Source organism: Condylura cristata, unplaced genomic scaffold, assembly GCF_000260355.1.
Source record: "Condylura cristata isolate star-nosed mole 26May11 unplaced genomic scaffold, ConCri1.0 scaffold00028, whole genome shotgun sequence".
In the NCBI taxonomy this organism is placed as follows: domain Eukaryota; kingdom Metazoa; phylum Chordata; class Mammalia; order Eulipotyphla; family Talpidae; genus Condylura; species Condylura cristata.
In genome coordinates, this window is record NW_004567129.1 from 24,898,198 (window position 1) to 24,916,575 (window position 18,378).

Consider the following 18,378-nt stretch of genomic DNA (forward strand, 5'->3'; position numbering starts at 1 on the left):
TCCGGAATGCGACGCGGACACTTCCGCCCTCCTGGCAGCGCGGGACCCGCCCTCTCTCGCGAGAGACGCGAGGCGCGGAGCCGGCGGCTGCTGGGGAGCCCCGAGGGAGCCGCCGGCGGCAGGTGAGCGCTACCTGGGCGGCGGGGGGAGCTGGACCTACCCCTGTAGCCACCCCCCGGCCCCCTTCTTCCCCAGATCAGCTCTCCTCTTACGCCCAGCCCGCCCCTCGGCGGGATCGTAGCCGCGGCTGCTTTCTCGAGGACCACGGGGGCTTTTCCCCGGGGGAAGCCGGCCCTGCCTGGCCCCGGGCTCCTGGCCCGCTGGCTTCTTGATCTTACCGGGTAGCTCATCTTTCGGGCTGCCGGCTCTGATCTGAGGCTCCAGGGGCTTGAGGAAGAGCCCTGGGCTGCGGTCCTGGAGACCCGCTCTGCCAGTAGCCAACTATTGTGACCTTGGGCCACAGTCCCTCTACTCAAACCTTGAAAATTTCTCTTCCCCTCCCGGTCCGGGGTGGGTGGGCGGGCAGCTACCAGAATCCCGGGTTGTACTTTTCTGCTTATGACTTTCCTGGAGCAAGGCGTTGCGTTGGTCTAATTGCGGCTTTTCCAAACTTGTCAGATCGGAATAACCAACCAGGATGCTTGTTAGTATCGGATTCCCAGGTCTTTCTAACGCAGAGCTGATTCAATGTAACTGGGTGTAGATAGTCCAGGAATCTTGTTTTAACAAATGCCTCCAGGTGGTTTGTAGGATCTGCGAGTTTCGGAAAGGGGGTGGCATTTGTCCTGACATTGACTGCCGAGCTCCGGGAGGTCATGTACTAGTCACTAAGCAGAAATACAAATGCAGAGCAGCTCAGTGGGATGTTTGTCCTCAGGGACGCTTCTAGTAGGAAGAGGTAAACGGTTTGGGAATTAAGAATCACTGAGGGCTAATCGGTGCTAATAAGCTCGTAGTCGGATACCATTGCCAGGAGACCGGGTCTTTGTTTTGCATCCCTCCTACCAATTGTAGTCTTTAAAAAACATCCTGCTCTGCCCTACGTGGCTGTGGGGGGGAGACCTGAGCAAAACCAAATGGGGAATCCCTGGATTTCTATCAAGCACTGTCTGTCTGAGAAGTGCTGATCTATCTGAGAAGTGTTGTTTTCCCAGTTCTGTCCACCCATCTTTAAATGATTGCTCCTGTAGACACAACACTGGGTTGGTTATCCTTTCTGAACCTCAACTTTTGGCACACCTGGTTGCCTAGAGACTGTGGCTTCCATTTCTCTTTTCTTGAATTTCCTGATCTTAGCTGATTATCACCTTTACCCCCTGTGTGTGCCTGATGGTGCTTCAATAGATTTTAACTAAACATTCCCTTTCTGATAACTGTCAGTGTTCTCAAAATCCCTAACACACCTGACTTAAGAGGATTCAGTCCTTGGCTTGAACTGTTAAGCCCATACTTTAATCTTATTTTTTTCTTTTGGCTCCCTTCATGCCTGAGAGGAGCCGGATGCTTTAAGATTTTCACTGGGTGCCTTAAAAAGAAGCAGGTACATCTCTGGAAGTTATTCCCGACATCTGTTTTCACGGCCTTACAGTTTCATTTTAGAAGAGCCCTGGGCAAGTGTGTACAGCAGTCACACATTGGAAAGGTGCTTAACAAACAGGGCCAGTGACGTGAGAATGACGTCCACTCTGCCTCCTTTTAGTTACGAAACTGGGCTGAGTGACAGCTTCTAAGTACATTGACTTAGATGCCAGGCATTTGTTCCTTATCTTTTCTTTAAAGATAGATTGACAGCAATGCAAAAACTCTGATGATGGCAGTATCACACTTGGGCTTTTAGGTATTTAAAAGAACATTGTCTTCCCTTTAATATGGAAAATGCTGACCAAGTAGTGACCAGGCTTGTCTGGAGGGTTAATGTTTAATAATGTATTTTATGAGCTCTCTCTGGCCATAGAAAGTTAGTGTTTGGGGTGTGGAACACAAAGCATTTTACAGCCTTCTAATTTACTCAGACAACCTCATTGGAGTGCTGTGTAAGATGTCACAAAGCACGGCTCTTACACTGAGCAGTTCTAACAGGGAAAAAGCAGCTTTATGTCTCTCCCTGGGGAGTCAGCAGGTTTATGTCTCTCCCTGGGGAGTCTGCCAGCAGAGTGGCTAAAGAGGCAGAAAAGGACAACCGGAAACAAGGCACAGGAGCTGGTTACTAAGAAGTAAAGGCTGTTGGGGAACACTTTTTGTTTGAGCTTCTGTGTGCCAGACCCTGTTGAGTACTTTTATATGTTTATCTTCACACTTACTTTTTAGAGCAGCTTGCAAATATGAGATGATTATCTCACCTTATTTGATGAGAAAATAAGGTAATACCTGAACATGATCTCGAATACTAATAAGTAGAAGATCCAGTGAGAGGTGGAATCTTGGTTCATCTGCATTCAAAACCTGGGGGCTCTAAAACTTTGTCTATGTGAAGTTTACTGCAAAAACCAAGATAATGACTTTGTTTTCCTTTTCGTAAGGAGCTTTTGGCCCCTCCTGAGATACTTTTTTGTGAGCCAGGTACAAGGATGCAGTAGCTACTGCTGGACAGAGAGCTTTCACTCCTTGGTGCCGCCCCAGGGAAGAGCCTGTGCCAGTATCATTTTGGAAACGGGTCACTTATTTCTCATGCCTGTCTGCCCAGCAGTCCTTACTCATGGCTGGTTCTTTTATCGCTCACCCTAAAGATTGCAGAGTTCTTCCTCAACATCATGTGACAGTTAAAAGCTTAAAAGTTTCAATTCTTGAGTTACACAATTTTTGGGGATTTAAAAACTGCAACTCAGTGACTAAAGAATCCTGCCTGTCTGTAACATTTGGCATCCTTTGACTAGGGCTTACTCTGAGGCCAGGATAAAAAAAAAGAGCAGGCATTCTGCATGGAAGAATGAGACAGAAAGTCTGATACAGAGAAAAGGCAATCGTTTTTTAGAAAAGAGGGATTCACTTTGGAAAGGTGGAGATACAGGTGGAGCCAGATTATGGCGAACCTGACTCCAGAAGACTAAGGAGTTTTGATTTTGCTGTAGAACACACCTTTAGTAACTCCTTTAGGAAAGGAGTGACAAAATCAAAGCGCTGTAGTATTAAAGGATGACTGGCTAACCTTGGGTGTGTTTTGTAGGCAAAGAGGAGCAAGTCATTAGAAGTGAACATTTTTAAGAATTATTCATTTATATATTGTATGATTTTTATTTATGTATGCACACAGAACTGGAGTACAGGCCAGAGGTGTGGGGAGTGAGAAGATTCACCAGAGGCAGAGTGGGGAGCAGAACAGGCAGATCTACTGAAATCCACTGCTGAGGGGAGCAGCGGGAAGGACAGGAGAGGCCTGCTGCGCCCTGTGGGTCAGCTCCCTGGTGGGGATGGAAATTGAGCTGTGGTGGCTGTGGATAGCTACATGGCGCTGTCTCTAACCCCTGGCTCACCAGGGAGGGCCCAGAAGAGAACATCTTTAAAGAAAGAGGCTTGTAGTAACGATGTCACTATGTCCAGACCCAGAGAATTTGTCACCCCTGCAGAATATGGGTTCAGTGCAGGACCCTCCACCACAGCTTCTGTCTTTAGTTGGAAATGTTGGGACATTAATGTTTAAGGACAGGAGGGGAACTAGAACAGTGCTGTCTTCTGACCTAATTTCAAGGTGAGCACATTCTGTTCTCATCTGAGTATCAGATGGAAAAGAAAGTTGAGCCCTGGGGGGAAATTTCCGTAAGTTAAAAGCATGGGCTTTACTCTCAGAGAGACTTGGGTTCAAATCCTACCTCTTAGCTCTTTCTAGTGGTGAGACCAGGCAGAGTCACTGACAGCAGTTTTCTCACTGTAACGTAGCTCCTGTAGGTGGTCTGAGGCCCAGTTGAGATCGTGGATGTAAAGTGCTTTGAACAGTCTGGCTGATAGTAAATGCTAAAGAAAATCAATAGATACTTTGAGCATTGCAGATTCAGTGCCATTGAATTTTCACATTTGGATGAAAGGAAAAGTACTCGCTTTGCTTCCTACATGTCTCCTTTCAAAAAATATTTGAGCTTACAGTTGGGTTATGCCAGCCAGTTGCTTTGCCTTTTTGCTGAGTCATACTTCTGGACATAACACACAAGGCTGATTAATGTCCTGTGTGTTACATTCGGTTCAAGGGGAGTTATCACAGATCAAAGGGGAAATAATCTTTCTGCCTTCAGCCTTCTCACTTAGCTGCAAATCAGGATTCTCACCAAGGAAGCTACCTGCCCAGTTTGGAATGCTGTGGTTATGAAACCACAGTAGTGGGTTTATTTAGTCAGACTCTACTATCTGCAGTAAGACTGTCTGATGTCACCAGCATCCCTTGGTGGGAGGTGGGCCTTAGAACGTGATTCCAGTCATGTCAGTACGCCACAGACTAAATTGGGCTGTGTCTCTCCCACCCATCCCACTTTTCAGTACCAGCAGCCCTGCGAGAATGGCAGATTTTGGGATCTCCCCTGGCCAGTTTGTGGCAGTGGTGTGGGATAAGTCATCCCCAGTGGAGGCTCTGAAAGAGCTGGTGGATAAGCTTCAAGTGGCAACTGGCAGCGAGGGCCGAGTGTCTGTGGAGAACAGCAGCCAGCTGTTGCAGTGTAAGTACCTGACTGGTCTGGCCAGGGCTCCGTGGGTGAGCTGCGTCGCTACCATGCCTCCATAGCCAGGTTACGTTTGGGGTGGCACGTGATAGCCAGTCACCCTGTTATTTTCAGTGGAGACAGAGTGGACTTTATGCAGCAACCTTTTCCTTTAATATATGGAAAGTTGAGGAGTTAGACTGCGGGGGTGCGGGGCAGCAGCTTATGTCCACAGTGGTAGGTTTGCTGCCCAGGTAGATGCTTCTCCTCCCCAGCCAGGGCCTGGCCTGCAGCCTCCGAGGGGCTTGGGGGGCCTGGGAGATGCTTCTGAGCCCCGATCATGGTTGACTGGAGTCTGCCTTCTTCACAGCTGCCCACAAGGAATCCAGCTTCGATGTTGTTTTGTCGGGTGTGGTTCCTGGAAGCGCCGCTCTGCACAACGCCGAGACTTTGGCTGAGATGGCCCGGATCCTTCGGCCCGGGGGCTGCCTTTTTCTGAAAGAACCCGTGGAGACGGCCATAGGTAAGGAAACCGTCGTTAGAAAGACCAGTTACTAGGATTGCACTCAACTCCACACACAGTGCATGTCAGCTGGTGAAGTCGTCGGTGCTCGGGACGCTCGGTGACTCAGTCTCCCACAAGAGCAGTATAGTATGTGAGATGCTACCATAGCGGAAGCGAGGTGAAGGCTCTTTGAGATTCTTTGTGACCTTTCCCCTTCCCCCATGCCCTCCCTGTCCATTTATAGTTACTTTAAAATAAAAAGTTAGATACAATGACTAAAAGTCTGGGAGGAATGAGGTAATTATTGATACTTAGGAAATGAATGCTTGAACCCAAGGAATATAAACCTGTTTTTTGTTTAGTGGTGAAACTGTTAGAGTGACTCCGTTCTGAATTTTTGACTAGACTTTCCATAAACATATGAAGACTTCTTTCATTAAATAAGATCATAGAAATGAGAGTATTTGGAAACACATACAGCTGTTTGTGTGGACAGGTATACAGCAAGTCCCAGTGTTCTCTGCTGGAATTTCAGTCTTGGGTAGCTGAATGCAGTGTCCCTTTGTCGCAGCTTCTCAGAGAACACTTGTATTCTGAAGGTTTTCTAAGTCTCTTAGCTAGCACCCAACCACCCCTGGAAGGTTATGTTTTCCCAAGAAGCATGATGAGAAACAATAATAACAGAATTCTTATATGACATTTGAGAGCATATAAGAGCATTTTGAACAGGAGGATTTGTCAAATTAGAATACTATACTGTGTTTGTGTGTGTGAAAAGCAGAATAAGTTGATGTCTTGCTATCTGCTGACCCAAATTGAATAGAACCTTCATTATTTTTCCTGCTTTGACCTATAAAGCTATTAACTGGGGGTTTCCTCTTGGCAGTTAACAACAGCAAAGTGAAGACTCCATCTAAACTGTGTTCAGCCCTGACTCTTTCTGGTCTCGTGGAGGTGAAAGAGGTAGGTTTGTAGGCAGCTTTCTTGAAACCTTAGGTGAGCATACACGGTGTCTCTGTCGGGTGGCAGAGAGAGAATCGTAGAGAGACAGCCCTGGAGGAGCAGTGCTTACTGTCTCTTAGACCAGGAATCAAGCTGAGACGTGTGTCATGTGTTGACCTATGTCAACATATACGATGCCTCAGGACAGACTCTGGACCGAATCTCCTTTGGAGAGATGTGGCTTTTGCCCCTGTGAGTCGGTCCTGATCGCATGGTGGAGCATTGAAGCAGGAGGAGGGACACAGAACTCTGAGTGGACACAGATCCTGGCCCGAGGGAAACGCAGCCACTGAGCTCCGCCTCTGGTTTTGGGGGACGGTAGAGTAGGTTGGAGGAAGCAATTCTGACAGTTTGTTAGAAATGCTTACATGAAATAGAGGTGTGTCTGTTTCTCCACTCTTCTCTGATGTTGACATTTGCGTGTGCAGCAGAGAGGAGTGCCAGGCGTGATCACTGTTGGGCCACGCGTGGGCTGTTGACCTAGGCCTGCTGCTTGATGCCATCTGCTTTTTCTTTCACTGGAAGGTTTTCTGTCTTTTTTTTTGAAGATTTATTTATTTAGGCCCTCCCTGGTGGCGCAGCAGTTAAGTTAAAGCACAGCACTAAGAAGCTAAAGCCACTTCTGCATGAGTTCGATCCCCGCCTGCCTCGGAGGAGATCCACATGGCACGCAGACCTCTCCTGACCCGCCCGCTGCTCCCCTCAGCAGTGTACTTCATCAATCTGCCTGTTCTGCTCCCCACTCTGTCTCTGATGAAGCCTCTCACTGCCCCTGCACCTCTGGCCTGTACCCCAGTTCTATATGCGTAAATAAATAAATCTTTGAAAAAAATTTATTTATTTATACAGAACCGGGGTACAGGCCAGAGATGCGGAGGGTGAGAGGATTCACCAGAGACAGAGTGGGGAGCAGAACAGAAAGATTGACGAAGTACACTGCTGAGGGGAGCAGCGGGTGGGTCAGGAGAGGTCTGCCACACCATGTGGTCACCTCCGGGGCAGGCGGGGATCGAACTCATGTGGAAGTGGCCTTAAGCTTAGTGCTGTGCCTTAACCCGCTGCGCCACCAGGAGGGCCCAGGTTTTTAAAACAGGATACTCACAGAAACCCAATTAACAGTGAAGAACACACAGTAGACAGTGACGTTCCAGTTCCTGCTCAGTCTTCTCCCTCGAGGGTACCATGGACCCTCAGGGTGACCACTCAGGCTTTCTGTCTGAATGCATGTGTGCATGTGTGTACGTACACATGACATCTTTTTTTTTTTTTTTTAATGGCAAGGAAGATTTTCTTTAAGATTACCCCTGCAATAGGGGTTAACTCTTGTACTATAGGTGAGAGCTGGAGCTCAATTCCCCAAACACATCCTTTGTTAAAAGAATAAGTCAGGACACAATACACACACACACACCCTTGTTTAGCCACTAGCATGTTCCCCCAGCAGCCTAGGTATTTTTTAAAATTTATTTTTATGTATGAATACAAGAACTGGGGTGTAGACCAGAGGTGGGGGGGAGGGAGGGTGAGAGAGTTAACCAGAGACAGTAGGGAGCAGAATAAAATGGCCTAGGCATTTAGCCACCTCGCTGCGTGCTCAGCATTAGTATCGGGGCAGCAGTGCCCCGTGGACTGTGACTCATTGACCCTCTGTACACGTCGGGCATGGGACAGCACCCGACCTTCCTTCTCCCGTTAGCGGAGCTGCTGCTTCCCATGGTACAGTGCCCTGCGCCACCCCCACTCCTCACCCCCCACGGTTCCTTTCCCCTTAGGATATAAACTTCCACTGCCTTCACGGGGAGCTGGCCCTCCTGCTTAGACTGGGAGTCGCCTCCCTGCTGCAGGGACCATGGCAGGTTGTGCTCCGTGGCCACGCGGGCCCCACACGCCCAGCACGGTGTCCTGTACCGAGCAGATAGCCTGACAAGGCCTGCACCGTCGGCGAGGGTAGCTCGAGGTGGACACGCAGATTGACATTGCCCTCTAGGTCTGGCCACGGCAAAGTGCGTGGGGGTCAGGAGCTGTTCTGCCAACCCACACGTGAGCGGATGCACGTCTACAGGACTGTGGCCTGATGCTCTTGACGTCCTGCATTGCAGCTGCAGCAGGCGCCCCTGAGCGCCGAGGAGGTGCGGTCTGTGCAAGAGCACCTGGGCTACCAGAGCGACAGCTTGCGCTCTGCGCAAATCACAGGCAAGAAGCCCAACTTTGAAGTGGGTTCTTCTAGTCAGCTGAAGCTTTCTGGTGCCAAGAAGTCACCTTCAGGTAAGGCTGGCCTGGGATTGTTCTGTGATTGTACCTGGAAGAACATACTAGAAACTGAGCCAGAGAGCTGAATGAAGTGCTGCTATTTTTGTATCACCTTTGCATAAATGTCCTTCCTTGATGTCTGTCATTTCCAAATGGAAGAATACTTAGGCATGTCTGGGCATACGCGGCCCCAGAACTGAAATGATGCATTGCTAAGAATCTCATTCAGCCTCTCTGAGTCACATAGTGTAGCTAATGTCCCTCCAGCCCCAGATGACCTCGCCGGGGTGGTGGTGGTGCCAGCGCGCTGCTCCTGCTCCTGTAGAAATTCACAGATTCACACTGCAGCCTGAGGCCCTGGGAGGGCCTTGGGCATCCTCGCCACAGGCGTCAGTCTCGGAACGTAGGATCAGCTCAGACGAGCGGTCTGTCCGACGGAGGTCTGAGCGTCCGCTGGTGACTGTGATGGACAGTGATCAGGGACACGCTTAGCCCAAGGCCCATCTGAGGACCTCCCGCATGAATTGGGGGTGTCAGCTTGTCTGACCCTTCCTTGCATTCTCCTGGCCTAGTCAGGGCGTGGGGAGGCTGAGGTCTGCATCGGCCTGGCTTGGGCTACGCTGCTGCCAGCACTCTGGAACTGCCGCCTACCATCTCACGGGCTCCGGGACACGGAAGCTTTGCTGTTCGTGATGCTTTTCACTCTTACTTTCTCGCCCAGTCTGCCAGTCTGCCAGTCTGCCAGTCACGGGCAGCAGGTGCTGGGAGGGCTGTTCGCCCCCGCCTGGCCGTGCAGCCTCAGATGAGGAGCGGCATGGAGTGGGAGCGGGGAGCATGAGACAGGCTGTGTGGCTTTGTAACGCTTTCTGTCGCCATGCCCGACACTGCGCTCTGTTCGGACCGCGAGGCCCCAGGCCTGGCCTCTGATCGTGGCGGAGCTGGCTTCGAACCCAAATCTTTTGACTCCCAGGTTAGCCCAGCCTCAGGGCTTACTGTGCTTGCAGTTTGTTTCTGGCTCTTTCATGGGCTCTTTCTCTTTATGGGCTTGACTCAGAGAAGCCTGCTGTGGACCCCGCTGCTGTCCAGCTCTGGACCCTCTCGGCCAATGACATGGAGGACGAGAACATGGTGAGTCACGAGTGGCCGTGGCCGGTGTCTCCTAGGCCCCACCTGGTGTGCCAAGCAGCACTCGGCTGGCCTCTCGGCGGGTGGCTGTGAACACTTGAAGCCCCATGGTGTGGCTGTGACTGGTGCTTGTGATTTAGAGGGAGAGGCTACACGAGATGCGGATTTCTTCCTGCATCTCTTTTCCCCACAGACTTTCTTGTTCTCACTTCACATGATGCAGTCAGGACCCTGTGGGCATTTGCAGCCTGAAAGGAGTGGGCACTAAAGCCCTGTGTCGGCTTCCCTGTCCGGACAGTCAGGCACGCTCGCTGTCGTGGAAGCCACACTCCTCGCCAAGGGATGGCACGCTGTCGCCACGGTGGCACCACTGTGTCACCTCTGGCCCTTCCCTGAACTCACTGACAGCCCTTCATACTTTGACATAAACGTACCGTTTTCCCTCGGCTCTGCCTGCCCCCTTCCCTCTTCTCTCTGCCTCCACAGTGCCTCTTGCTTCCCAGCCCTGCCCGGCTCACACTTCCTCAGCACATGGCTTGGTTCGCGGCGTCGGCCACCTTGAGTGCAATGGTGTCTCCGCTGTTCACTAACTGCCTCCACCCCCCTCCCCCCACCCCCACCCCCAGGAGCTCATTGACTCGGACGAGCTGCTAGATCCAGAAGATCTGAAGAAGCCTGACCCAGCTTCCCTGCGGGCGCCTTCCTGTGGCGAAGGCAAGAAGAGGAAGGCCTGCAAGAACTGGTGAGTGTCGGGAGCAGTCTGCCCTGCTGCTTAAAAAAATCACAGTTCCTTCCAGGGTCTAAAATTGGTGTTTTAATGGGAGGTTTCCCTTGCATATCAGAGAGTATATTAAGCAGGTGCATTTCAAAGAATATTAAAGGGAGCATCCGTGTCCTGATTGCCTCAGAGGCCCTCTCTGTGCTTCCTCGGCCCCGCCAGGAGGTGCCATGCCCCTAGGCTGGTGTCAGCCATGCCAGGCTTGTGTTTTTGATGAGCTCACCACCTGTGTGTAAATCTCCTGCCAGTTACTTGGTTGTGAAGCCCCAGTCTTACTGGGCGTGGGAGGTCAATATTCTCTTTCTGCAATGGCTCCCAGAGAGAGCGCAGCCCAGCTGGGTCTTCTGGTCTCCACGTCTTCGAGAATCCGCAAGAGCTCCTTCGAGAAGGCTGAGGGAGAGCCATGAGTTAGTGCTGGGGGGACGGGCCCCCACAGCCAGCACATTTGCAGGGTTCATGTCGAGCAGCGGGGGGGGTATGGGGGACACAACCACCAGTGGACGTGCTCAGAGGAGCTGGGCTGCGCCGCGCCCCCCGCAGCCTCCACTGTCCCCAGCAGGCCTGAGCAGAACACTGCTGCTGGGGAAGGGAGCGACCCGGGCCGGCAGGCAGTCAGGGCCAGGCGGGAAGTTGGGCGTTAGCAGCACGAGGCCGGCCGGAGAGTCGGGGCTCCTGTTCCCCGCGTGCTGGTCGCAGGCAGAGTGGTGGGTGGCGCGGCGCCTCGCTGCAGCACACTCGTGCCTGCCCCGGGATCCCCGCTCTGGCTCCTGCCGCTTCCGCGTCCGGCGCTGCTGCTCCCTCAGTTTCCTTGCTCTGGCGGAGCAAATCCTCCAGTAGCGGCTTTCTTAAGAACATTTCCTGAGAGGCAGGGTTTTGTTGTTTAGTTTTTTGCATTGTGTGTTTGAGAAGTCTTTTTTTTTTTCTTATAAATGGTGATTTGGCTATAAAAATCTAGGTTGAAAATTGCTTTCCTACATCCATTTGATGGTGGTGCTGTCCTCTTTTTTGGTGACTGAGGAAACGTCTGAGACTTCTCCGAGTCCTGGACCCTTCTTGTCAGACCGCCTCTCCATCCCAGAGGTTGCTCTGCCTCTGTGCCCTGACACTTCTGGCCACGGCCTCCAGTGCGCTCTGTTTTGTCCTGGCTCCTCAGTGCACCTTGCTGTCTGGAGAGTCGCCTCCGTAGTCCTGGGAATTTTTCTTTAATTTCATTTGTAATTTTGTCTTTTCTCTGTATCTGTTGCTGAGCTACGACCTGTTGGGTCTCTGAGTGGTTTGTAATTCTGCTTCTCACATTTCCGTGTGCCCTATTTTCTGTAAGTTTACCCTCCATAGTCGCTGTTGAATATTTCTATTATCATGTTTCTAATTGCTAAGAATCCTTTTTTGGGTCTTAACTTTCCTAAATATAGCATCCTATTTTTATTTTGTGGCTGTGAGCTCTTCTCTCGGGGATAGCGACTGCGACCGCCCCTTCCAAGGCTTTTTTCTCCCTGCACTGCCTCTGTTTCTTCCAGGTAGCTTTTTTCTTGTGGTTTGGGCTCTAGAAGGCGTTTAGCAACTTCCTGGCCTCAGCTACCCCCTCCACCCCCGCCCCCCCAAAAGAGAAAAGTCTGAGTGTGTTTTGGCACCTTCGAGTTTGGAGTTTCAGGGTGGCGGGAGGCAGGTTCCCCCTCATCAGCTGCTCATCTCCCCCCAGCACCTGTGGCCTTGCGGAAGAACTGGAAAAAGAGAAGTCGAAGGAACAGATGAGCTCCCAGCCCAAATCGGCATGCGGAAATGTAAGTATCTGTATTCCCCGGGGTCCTGGGCGGGCCCCACCCCAGCTAAGCAGTACTTGCTCCAGCTGGGAGGGATTTGCTGCCTGGATACTTTAACAGCAGGCCGGAGTGTGAGGGCTCGCGTGTCGCCCCTGGGGGAGACGGTGTCTCCCGAGAGTGCCTGCGTGCACGTGCTGTAGGGACGCACGCCATGCTTCCTGTTCTTGGCCCCTTCCTACCTCACAGTGGGCCTGATGAATGCTCATTTGGCTGTGATTTCAGCTGCAGAGGACATGGGAATAGGGCCTGCTCAGGAACATCTAGGCCCTTTTTTTTTTTTAACCATAGTAGAGATCTTAAAACCTGAGTGTTTGGGTCCCAGTGGGGCCCGCAGGCTCACCCAGCCCTCCCTGCAGGCCACTGCGGCCATTGTCAGGGATCCTTCCGGGCCCTCCAGGGTAAGTAGACACAGCTTCCCCGTATGACCGTCTCTTCTCTCAACAGTGCTACCTGGGCGATGCTTTCCGCTGTGCCAGCTGCCCCTACCTGGGGATGCCAGCCTTCAAACCCGGGGAGCAGGTGCTGCTGAGCCAGAACAACCTCACTGATGCCTAGGTGGCCCTGGCCCGGGGCACGTGCGCCCCGCCGGCCAGCTCCTGTCCCTCGGGGCCCACCTGTGTGGCCCACGTCTCCTCTACACTTGTTCGCTCTGTTTGAAATCCGTTTGTTGGAAGGTTGCTTAATAGAGCTCAGCTGGCTGTGGGGTGCCGTGTTACGTAGTGCTGCTGTTTATCAAAAAGATCAAAAGATGATCATGAGGCCTCGTTGCCCCGGGGTTGGGGAGACCTGCTTCCTCACTAGTGTTAGGGGAAGGGCGCGTGCCAGAGAGGCCCGTCTCCCAGTGTCGGGGCGCTCCCTGGGCGCCCGCGTCTACATGCTAACACCCCGTGACAGGAGCGCCTCGTCCGCTGGGCGGGAGCCACTGCTCCGTATCCAGCGGCGGCCGACTCGGCGTGCACTGCTGTGTGACGGAGCCGGCATCTGCTCAGGACCCCAGGGACTCACTCCTTGGGCTCTGTCCTACCCGCCCCGCGTCGCGTCTGCATCCTGCGGTCACTCCTGTTCACCTGCAGGCATTAAACTGTCCTGTGTGTCCATGTGGAGATGCTGTGTGTGTCATGTCTGACCGCCGTCCGAGCCCACCCTGGGCTGGACACTCAGGGTCTCAGCGGGGGCAGCTCTCTTCGGGGCGGGGCTTCTCCCTAGAAGGGTCTGCGCCAGTGAACATGAGGGGAGGTGGGACAGAAACCTAATCCACAGTAGGTCTGAGTAGGAGACCCCTCTGCTCTCCTCATTACCCGCACAGACTTGGAGCTCATCTTGTCAAGTAGATTGTGTGGGTCTGAGACACCTAGATTTTTATATCTTACCAATAAATAAAAGTATTCATTGGTACCAGTCCTCGCTCTGATTCTCTTTGTTCACTGCCGTGCCTGCTTGCTGGCGGCTGGTGGCTGTGCATTGGCCTCATTCTGGTCAGCCCAAGCCCCAGCGGTCAGCAGGGCTGACCCCTGGTTCCCACGCCCTCGAGTCTGAAGGGACCAGAGCAGCCCCTCAGCCTGGCGAGGCCCGAGCAGACCCCGGGCACGGTGCGTGGACTCCTGGCCCACAGACTAAGGTTTTAAGCCGCCTGATGAGCGGTAGTTTGTCACACGCCGTGGGTAACGGCCCCAAGCTCCGGTGCTCCTGGATGTGGACGGTGCAAGCTGCCCGGTTGGCCCCCGGCCAGGCTTGTGCGGTTGGCCAAGGTGAAGGATAAAACTCTCCATCCAGGTGGAGGACTGACACCCTGGGCCACAGAGCCTCCTTGGGTTAGCAGGGCCCTGGGCAGACACCACGAGCACGTGCTCAGTTTGATTCCTGCAGGGTGTCCCTGCCACTGCTGATGGGACGCTGCCGCCCCCTGCTGGCCACCCTGGGCATTACTGACGGTCCCTTGCTGTTGCCAGGTGATTCCGCCGGAGGCATCTCCCAGGCAGCAGCTGGATAGGCCTTGCCAGTCAGCAACTTGTGTCAGGCCTTGAAATTGTGCCACTCAACAGAGCGGAACCTGGGGCGGGGTTTGGGGGAGCAGCTAGTCGGTCTTGATTGAGGGGACGGGGTTGGGCTTTTTGCAGGTTGGCAGTATCAGCCAGGACAGGTCTGGGCAAAAGCACCCTCAGTCTGCATTTGAGGAAGCCAGTGGGAGACAAGTCAGTTGAGGACTTTCAGGGCACAGATGCCTGGTAGCACTAGAGCCCTCAGGTGGGGCTGGGGGATTTTTTTTTTCTTTTAATAAACATCTGAGGCTTTTTGTTTAGCACCTGGCAGCCCACAGTTGGGACATCCCCTCTCTGCAACTGTCCCAAAGCAGTAAGGGGAGTGGGCAGCAGAGCAAACCACCTTTCAGCCCAAAATAGTTGGAAGGGGAGAAGCAGGGTCTTTGGAGCTGCAGTGTGGGGAGTGGGGAGTTGAGGCTCCAGGCTGACGGTTCCCCATGAGTTACAAGGTTCGCCCCAACCCTCCCTAGCCATTCCTATGCGCCAGCAGGCCTGGAGGCTGGTCCCAGGCTTTAGTTGGGAGCGGGAGCGCCCCCTGGTGGGTAATCAGCGCACCCAATTCTAAGTCCCACTTTGCTATTCTGAAACCCCACGGTGCTAGCAAGGCACTGTTTTCAGGAACTTCTCTTTCCCACTTGTGATCCTTGCGGATTCAGCTGGGGGCTTGTTGATGAAAATATAAATCCAATGTCCACGATGCATAAAGCACTTGTCTCCCTATGAGTGAGTCAGATACTGCGGTTCCTGATCTGATACCTGCCCCTGAGAGCCTCTCAGGTGAGCCAAACACACAGGCAGCGAAGTGTGATAGAGCAGGCTGAAGTGAGAGTTGGCGTGGGGCTGTCAGGGGAAGACGCCAGCCTTTCCCAGCCCCCCACTTCTCATGCACGGCAGAGGAGGGCAGCCAGCTCCGTGGGGCTGGGTCTGTGAGCCTTGAGGCCCTGTCATGCTCATTGATGGCCCCCTCAGCCGGGCCTCTGCTGGGGCCCCTTTCGCTGGGACCGCCCCTTCCTTGGTGTGGTTTGCAGCATTTCTCCCTCTTAAGACTTGGATAGGTCAAGAACAGATTTTGTGGGCCCTTCAGGAGTGACTGGCATGGTAGGAAGAACGTGTTGACCAGACTGAGGGGAAAGGCTTTACTTTTTCAAGGAACAGTTCCAGTTTGGAAAGAAACGTCTTCATGCGCCTCGGGCCTCTGCTGGCCCCGGGAAGCTCGGGGTCCGGGGGTGGGCATGGCGGCCCGAAGTCCAGGGGGCAGTCAGGACTCCCAGTCAGGGGAGCCAAGTGGCCGCGTGACTTTCTGCAAGTATTTGATTGCCCTCTTCGTCTTTGGGTCCTTGGGGTCGGTACAGATGGCCTTGCCCTGGACAGTTATAAGCCTACCAGAGGGAGAAAACCACCAGGCCTCAGGATGGAAGGCCCTCCCGGGCCAGGAGCACACCTTGCCCCGTACTGACTAGGCCTCGCTGAAGTCACCCAGGGTGTTGTTGTCTGGGCCTGGACATCAGGCCCTGCCCTCGGTGATTCCTGACCCTCCCAAGGTCCCTGCCAGGCCTGGCCTTCCCAGAAAGCCCAGGCTGCAGGACCTTCCAGCACCTGGAGCTAGGGCTGCTTAGCAGGGGCCTGTGCTCAGAGGTCTCCTTGCTTGAGCCTGATTGGGGGGAGGCACTGTCCACCCCATGACCTGGGGTGTCCTTCCTCATGGCCTCAGTTTCCCCAAAAGCCAGTGAAGAGTTTGGCTCTCACAGGCTGGACTTTTGGGGTCTGCTGCTGTGGGGTGCAGGAGCAGGATTATCAAAGGGGTGCTCTCGTCCTGCCTGCCCCCCTCTCCCTCCCGCCAGTAGCCTTTCGGGGAGCCCTGAGCCTCCCTGCTCTCATGCTTGCTCGGCTCCCTGCAGACTCACACGATGGCCATCTTGGAGCACTCTTCTGAGGTCCGGTCCCACCCGACCAGCCTTCGGAGAGGAATGGGTTTTCTGTAGAAGTTCTTGCAGCATGCCAGGCCTACATTGGGAGCTCGAGCTGGGGAGAAAGAGGCAGAAGTGGGCGTGTTTGGGTGTCTGGGGTGGGGGGAGTGTTTCTGTGTGTGCCTGTGTGTGTGACAGCTGGTGTGTCTGTGTGTGTGTTCGGGGGTTGTGTGAGTCTGGTGCTGCTAGAGGGTTGCTGGGGGGCGTCCGTGTTTCTCCGTGGGGCAGGTGTGAGGGTCCGCACCTGTGTGCACACCTGAGTGGCTAAGGTCTCTGTGTGCGTGCGGGGGGGGGCAGTGTGTGCACACACCTGTTTGCACGTGTGCCTGTGTGTCCTGAATCATCACGTGCCTATCACTTTGCTGCCTCACAGCACATGCATCACCACCCCCCTCACGGAGACAGAGGGAGGCTGGCGTGGACACACTTTCCTGCTGCCTCATCTTTGCACGAGAAAAAAGATCCAGCAAATAGACAGTGAGAGCCAGCATTTGCAAATAGACAGTGCAGGGTAGCTTGAGGTGAGCTGTGGCTTTGGCCAACCCACCCTCCGGGGCTTTCTCAGTGGCCTAGGAGCTGATGTGAGAACAAACACAGCTATGGGGAGGCGGCTAGTCAGGAAGGCAGCCGCTGGGGTGTTCCCGAGTGTGGGGGGCACCAACCTGCTTGTTTCCATAGCAGCAATCTGATCTGAGCCTTCCTTCCCCCGTGGAATAAAGGAATCACTTTTGTCACGTGTTCTGGGAACTAATCCTCCACCCTGTGTGTTTATCCCCCCTTGTTTTATTAAAGACCCATTAATACACACTTCTGAGAATTGTAGATTGTCCAGTGTCACTGGTGACACCGGGATTCCTGCAGCTCCAGGAACGTGCCCTGACGTGTTCTTCCAGCTGCTTGGAAATCAGTGTCCATGCCATAGTCACTGCCTCCCAGCCGGGGCAGATAGCCAGCACTTTGTGCCACACCAAGCCATTCTGTGGGGGTGGGGGGCTTCATCCTGTTTCTCCTCCTCACCCTCCTCTTCCTCTCTACCACCACCCTCCTCATCATCATCCTCCTCATCCTCCTCATCACATCCTCCTAACCCTCCTCCTCCTCACCCTCATCCTCCTCATCACCATCACACTCATCACCCTCCTCCTCACCATCCTCCTTACCCTTCTCTTCCTCCTCACCCTCCTCCTCACCATCACCATCCTCCTCACCATCCTTCTTACCCTCCTCCTCACCATCACTCTCATCACCCTCCTCCTCACCCTCCTCCTTACCCTCCTCATCACCATCACACTCATCACCCTCCTCCTCACCATCCTCTTCATCACCATCACCCTCACCACCCTCCTCCTCACCCTCCTCCTCATCATCACTATCACCCTCATCACCCTCCTCCTCACCCTCCTCCTCATCATCACTCTCATCACCCTCCTCCTCACCATCCTCCTTACCCTTCTCTTCCTCCTCACCCTCCTCCTCACCATCACCATCCTCCTCACCATCCTTCTTACCCTCCTCCTCACCATCACTCTCATCACCCTCCTCCTCACCCTCCTCCTCACCCTCCTCCTCACCCTCCTCCTCCTCATCACCATCACCCTCATCACCCTCCTCCTCACCATCCTCCTTACCCTCCTCTTCCTGCTCACCCTCCTCCTCCTCATCATCATCACCCTCATCACCCTCCTCCTCCCCCTCGTCAACACCCTTCCTCCTCTTCTTCATCACCACCCCTCCCCCCCATCATCATCATCATGCTCACCACCGTCCTCATCCTCATTTCCCTTTGCCTCTTTCAGAATCCTACTGGCCTCGCTCCTCCTTTGGGAACACGAACACTCAGTATACACCTCCCTGTGTTGCTGCTGTGGTCTCTGGGCCCCCGCTGCTCCCTTCCCATGGCTCACCCATGCACTCACCTGCCTGGGTGTCCTGCAGGGAAACCCCCAAGAGGAGGGCGACCAGGAGCAGCATCTTCAGGGGTGTCATGGCCTCAACAGTCAGGGCAGGGTGTCTGTGAGTGGCTGTGCTCGAGGGAGGTGAGGGTGAGGGTGGCCAGTGTGGAGGTGACCTATTTAACCTCTTTGGGGTTCTTGTCCCGCCTCTTTACCTCCCCCACATCCTTCCCTAAACCAGCAGGGCTTGAAGAATTGGAGGTGATTCAGCAGACGTCCAATCTTGGAATGTTTGTGGCTTTCCAGAGAATGGGTGCTCCAAAAGGGGGTGTCGGGGCCATGACAGGGATAGACTTCTGCTTTCCCAGGGGACATTTC

General features: G+C 53.6%; 2 protein-coding genes across 2 annotated transcripts; one reads left to right on the plus strand and one right to left on the minus strand.

The window, feature by feature from the left end:
* Positions 1 to 53: 53 nt before the first annotated feature.
* On the plus strand, positions 54 to 13,502 carry CIAPIN1 (cytokine induced apoptosis inhibitor 1). The gene is made up of 9 exons (XM_004690532.2): positions 54 to 122; positions 4,465 to 4,640; positions 4,993 to 5,145; positions 6,014 to 6,090; positions 8,229 to 8,394; positions 9,434 to 9,507; positions 10,131 to 10,246; positions 11,982 to 12,063; positions 12,547 to 13,502. Exons 2-9 carry the CDS (start codon positions 4,484 to 4,486, stop codon positions 12,655 to 12,657), a joined length of 936 nt encoding a protein of 311 aa, XP_004690589.1. The 5' UTR covers positions 54 to 122; positions 4,465 to 4,483; the 3' UTR covers positions 12,658 to 13,502.
* A 1,773-nt stretch (positions 13,503 to 15,275) lies between these two features.
* Positions 15,276 to 18,094, minus strand: CCL17 (chemokine (C-C motif) ligand 17). Its single transcript, XM_004690247.2, has 3 exons — positions 18,025 to 18,094; positions 16,046 to 16,163; positions 15,276 to 15,520 (listed from the first exon to the last, which is right to left on the minus strand). Exons 1-3 carry the CDS (start codon positions 18,092 to 18,094, stop codon positions 15,400 to 15,402), a joined length of 309 nt encoding a protein of 102 aa, XP_004690304.1. The 3' UTR covers positions 15,276 to 15,399.
* Positions 18,095 to 18,378: the final 284 nt, after the last annotated feature.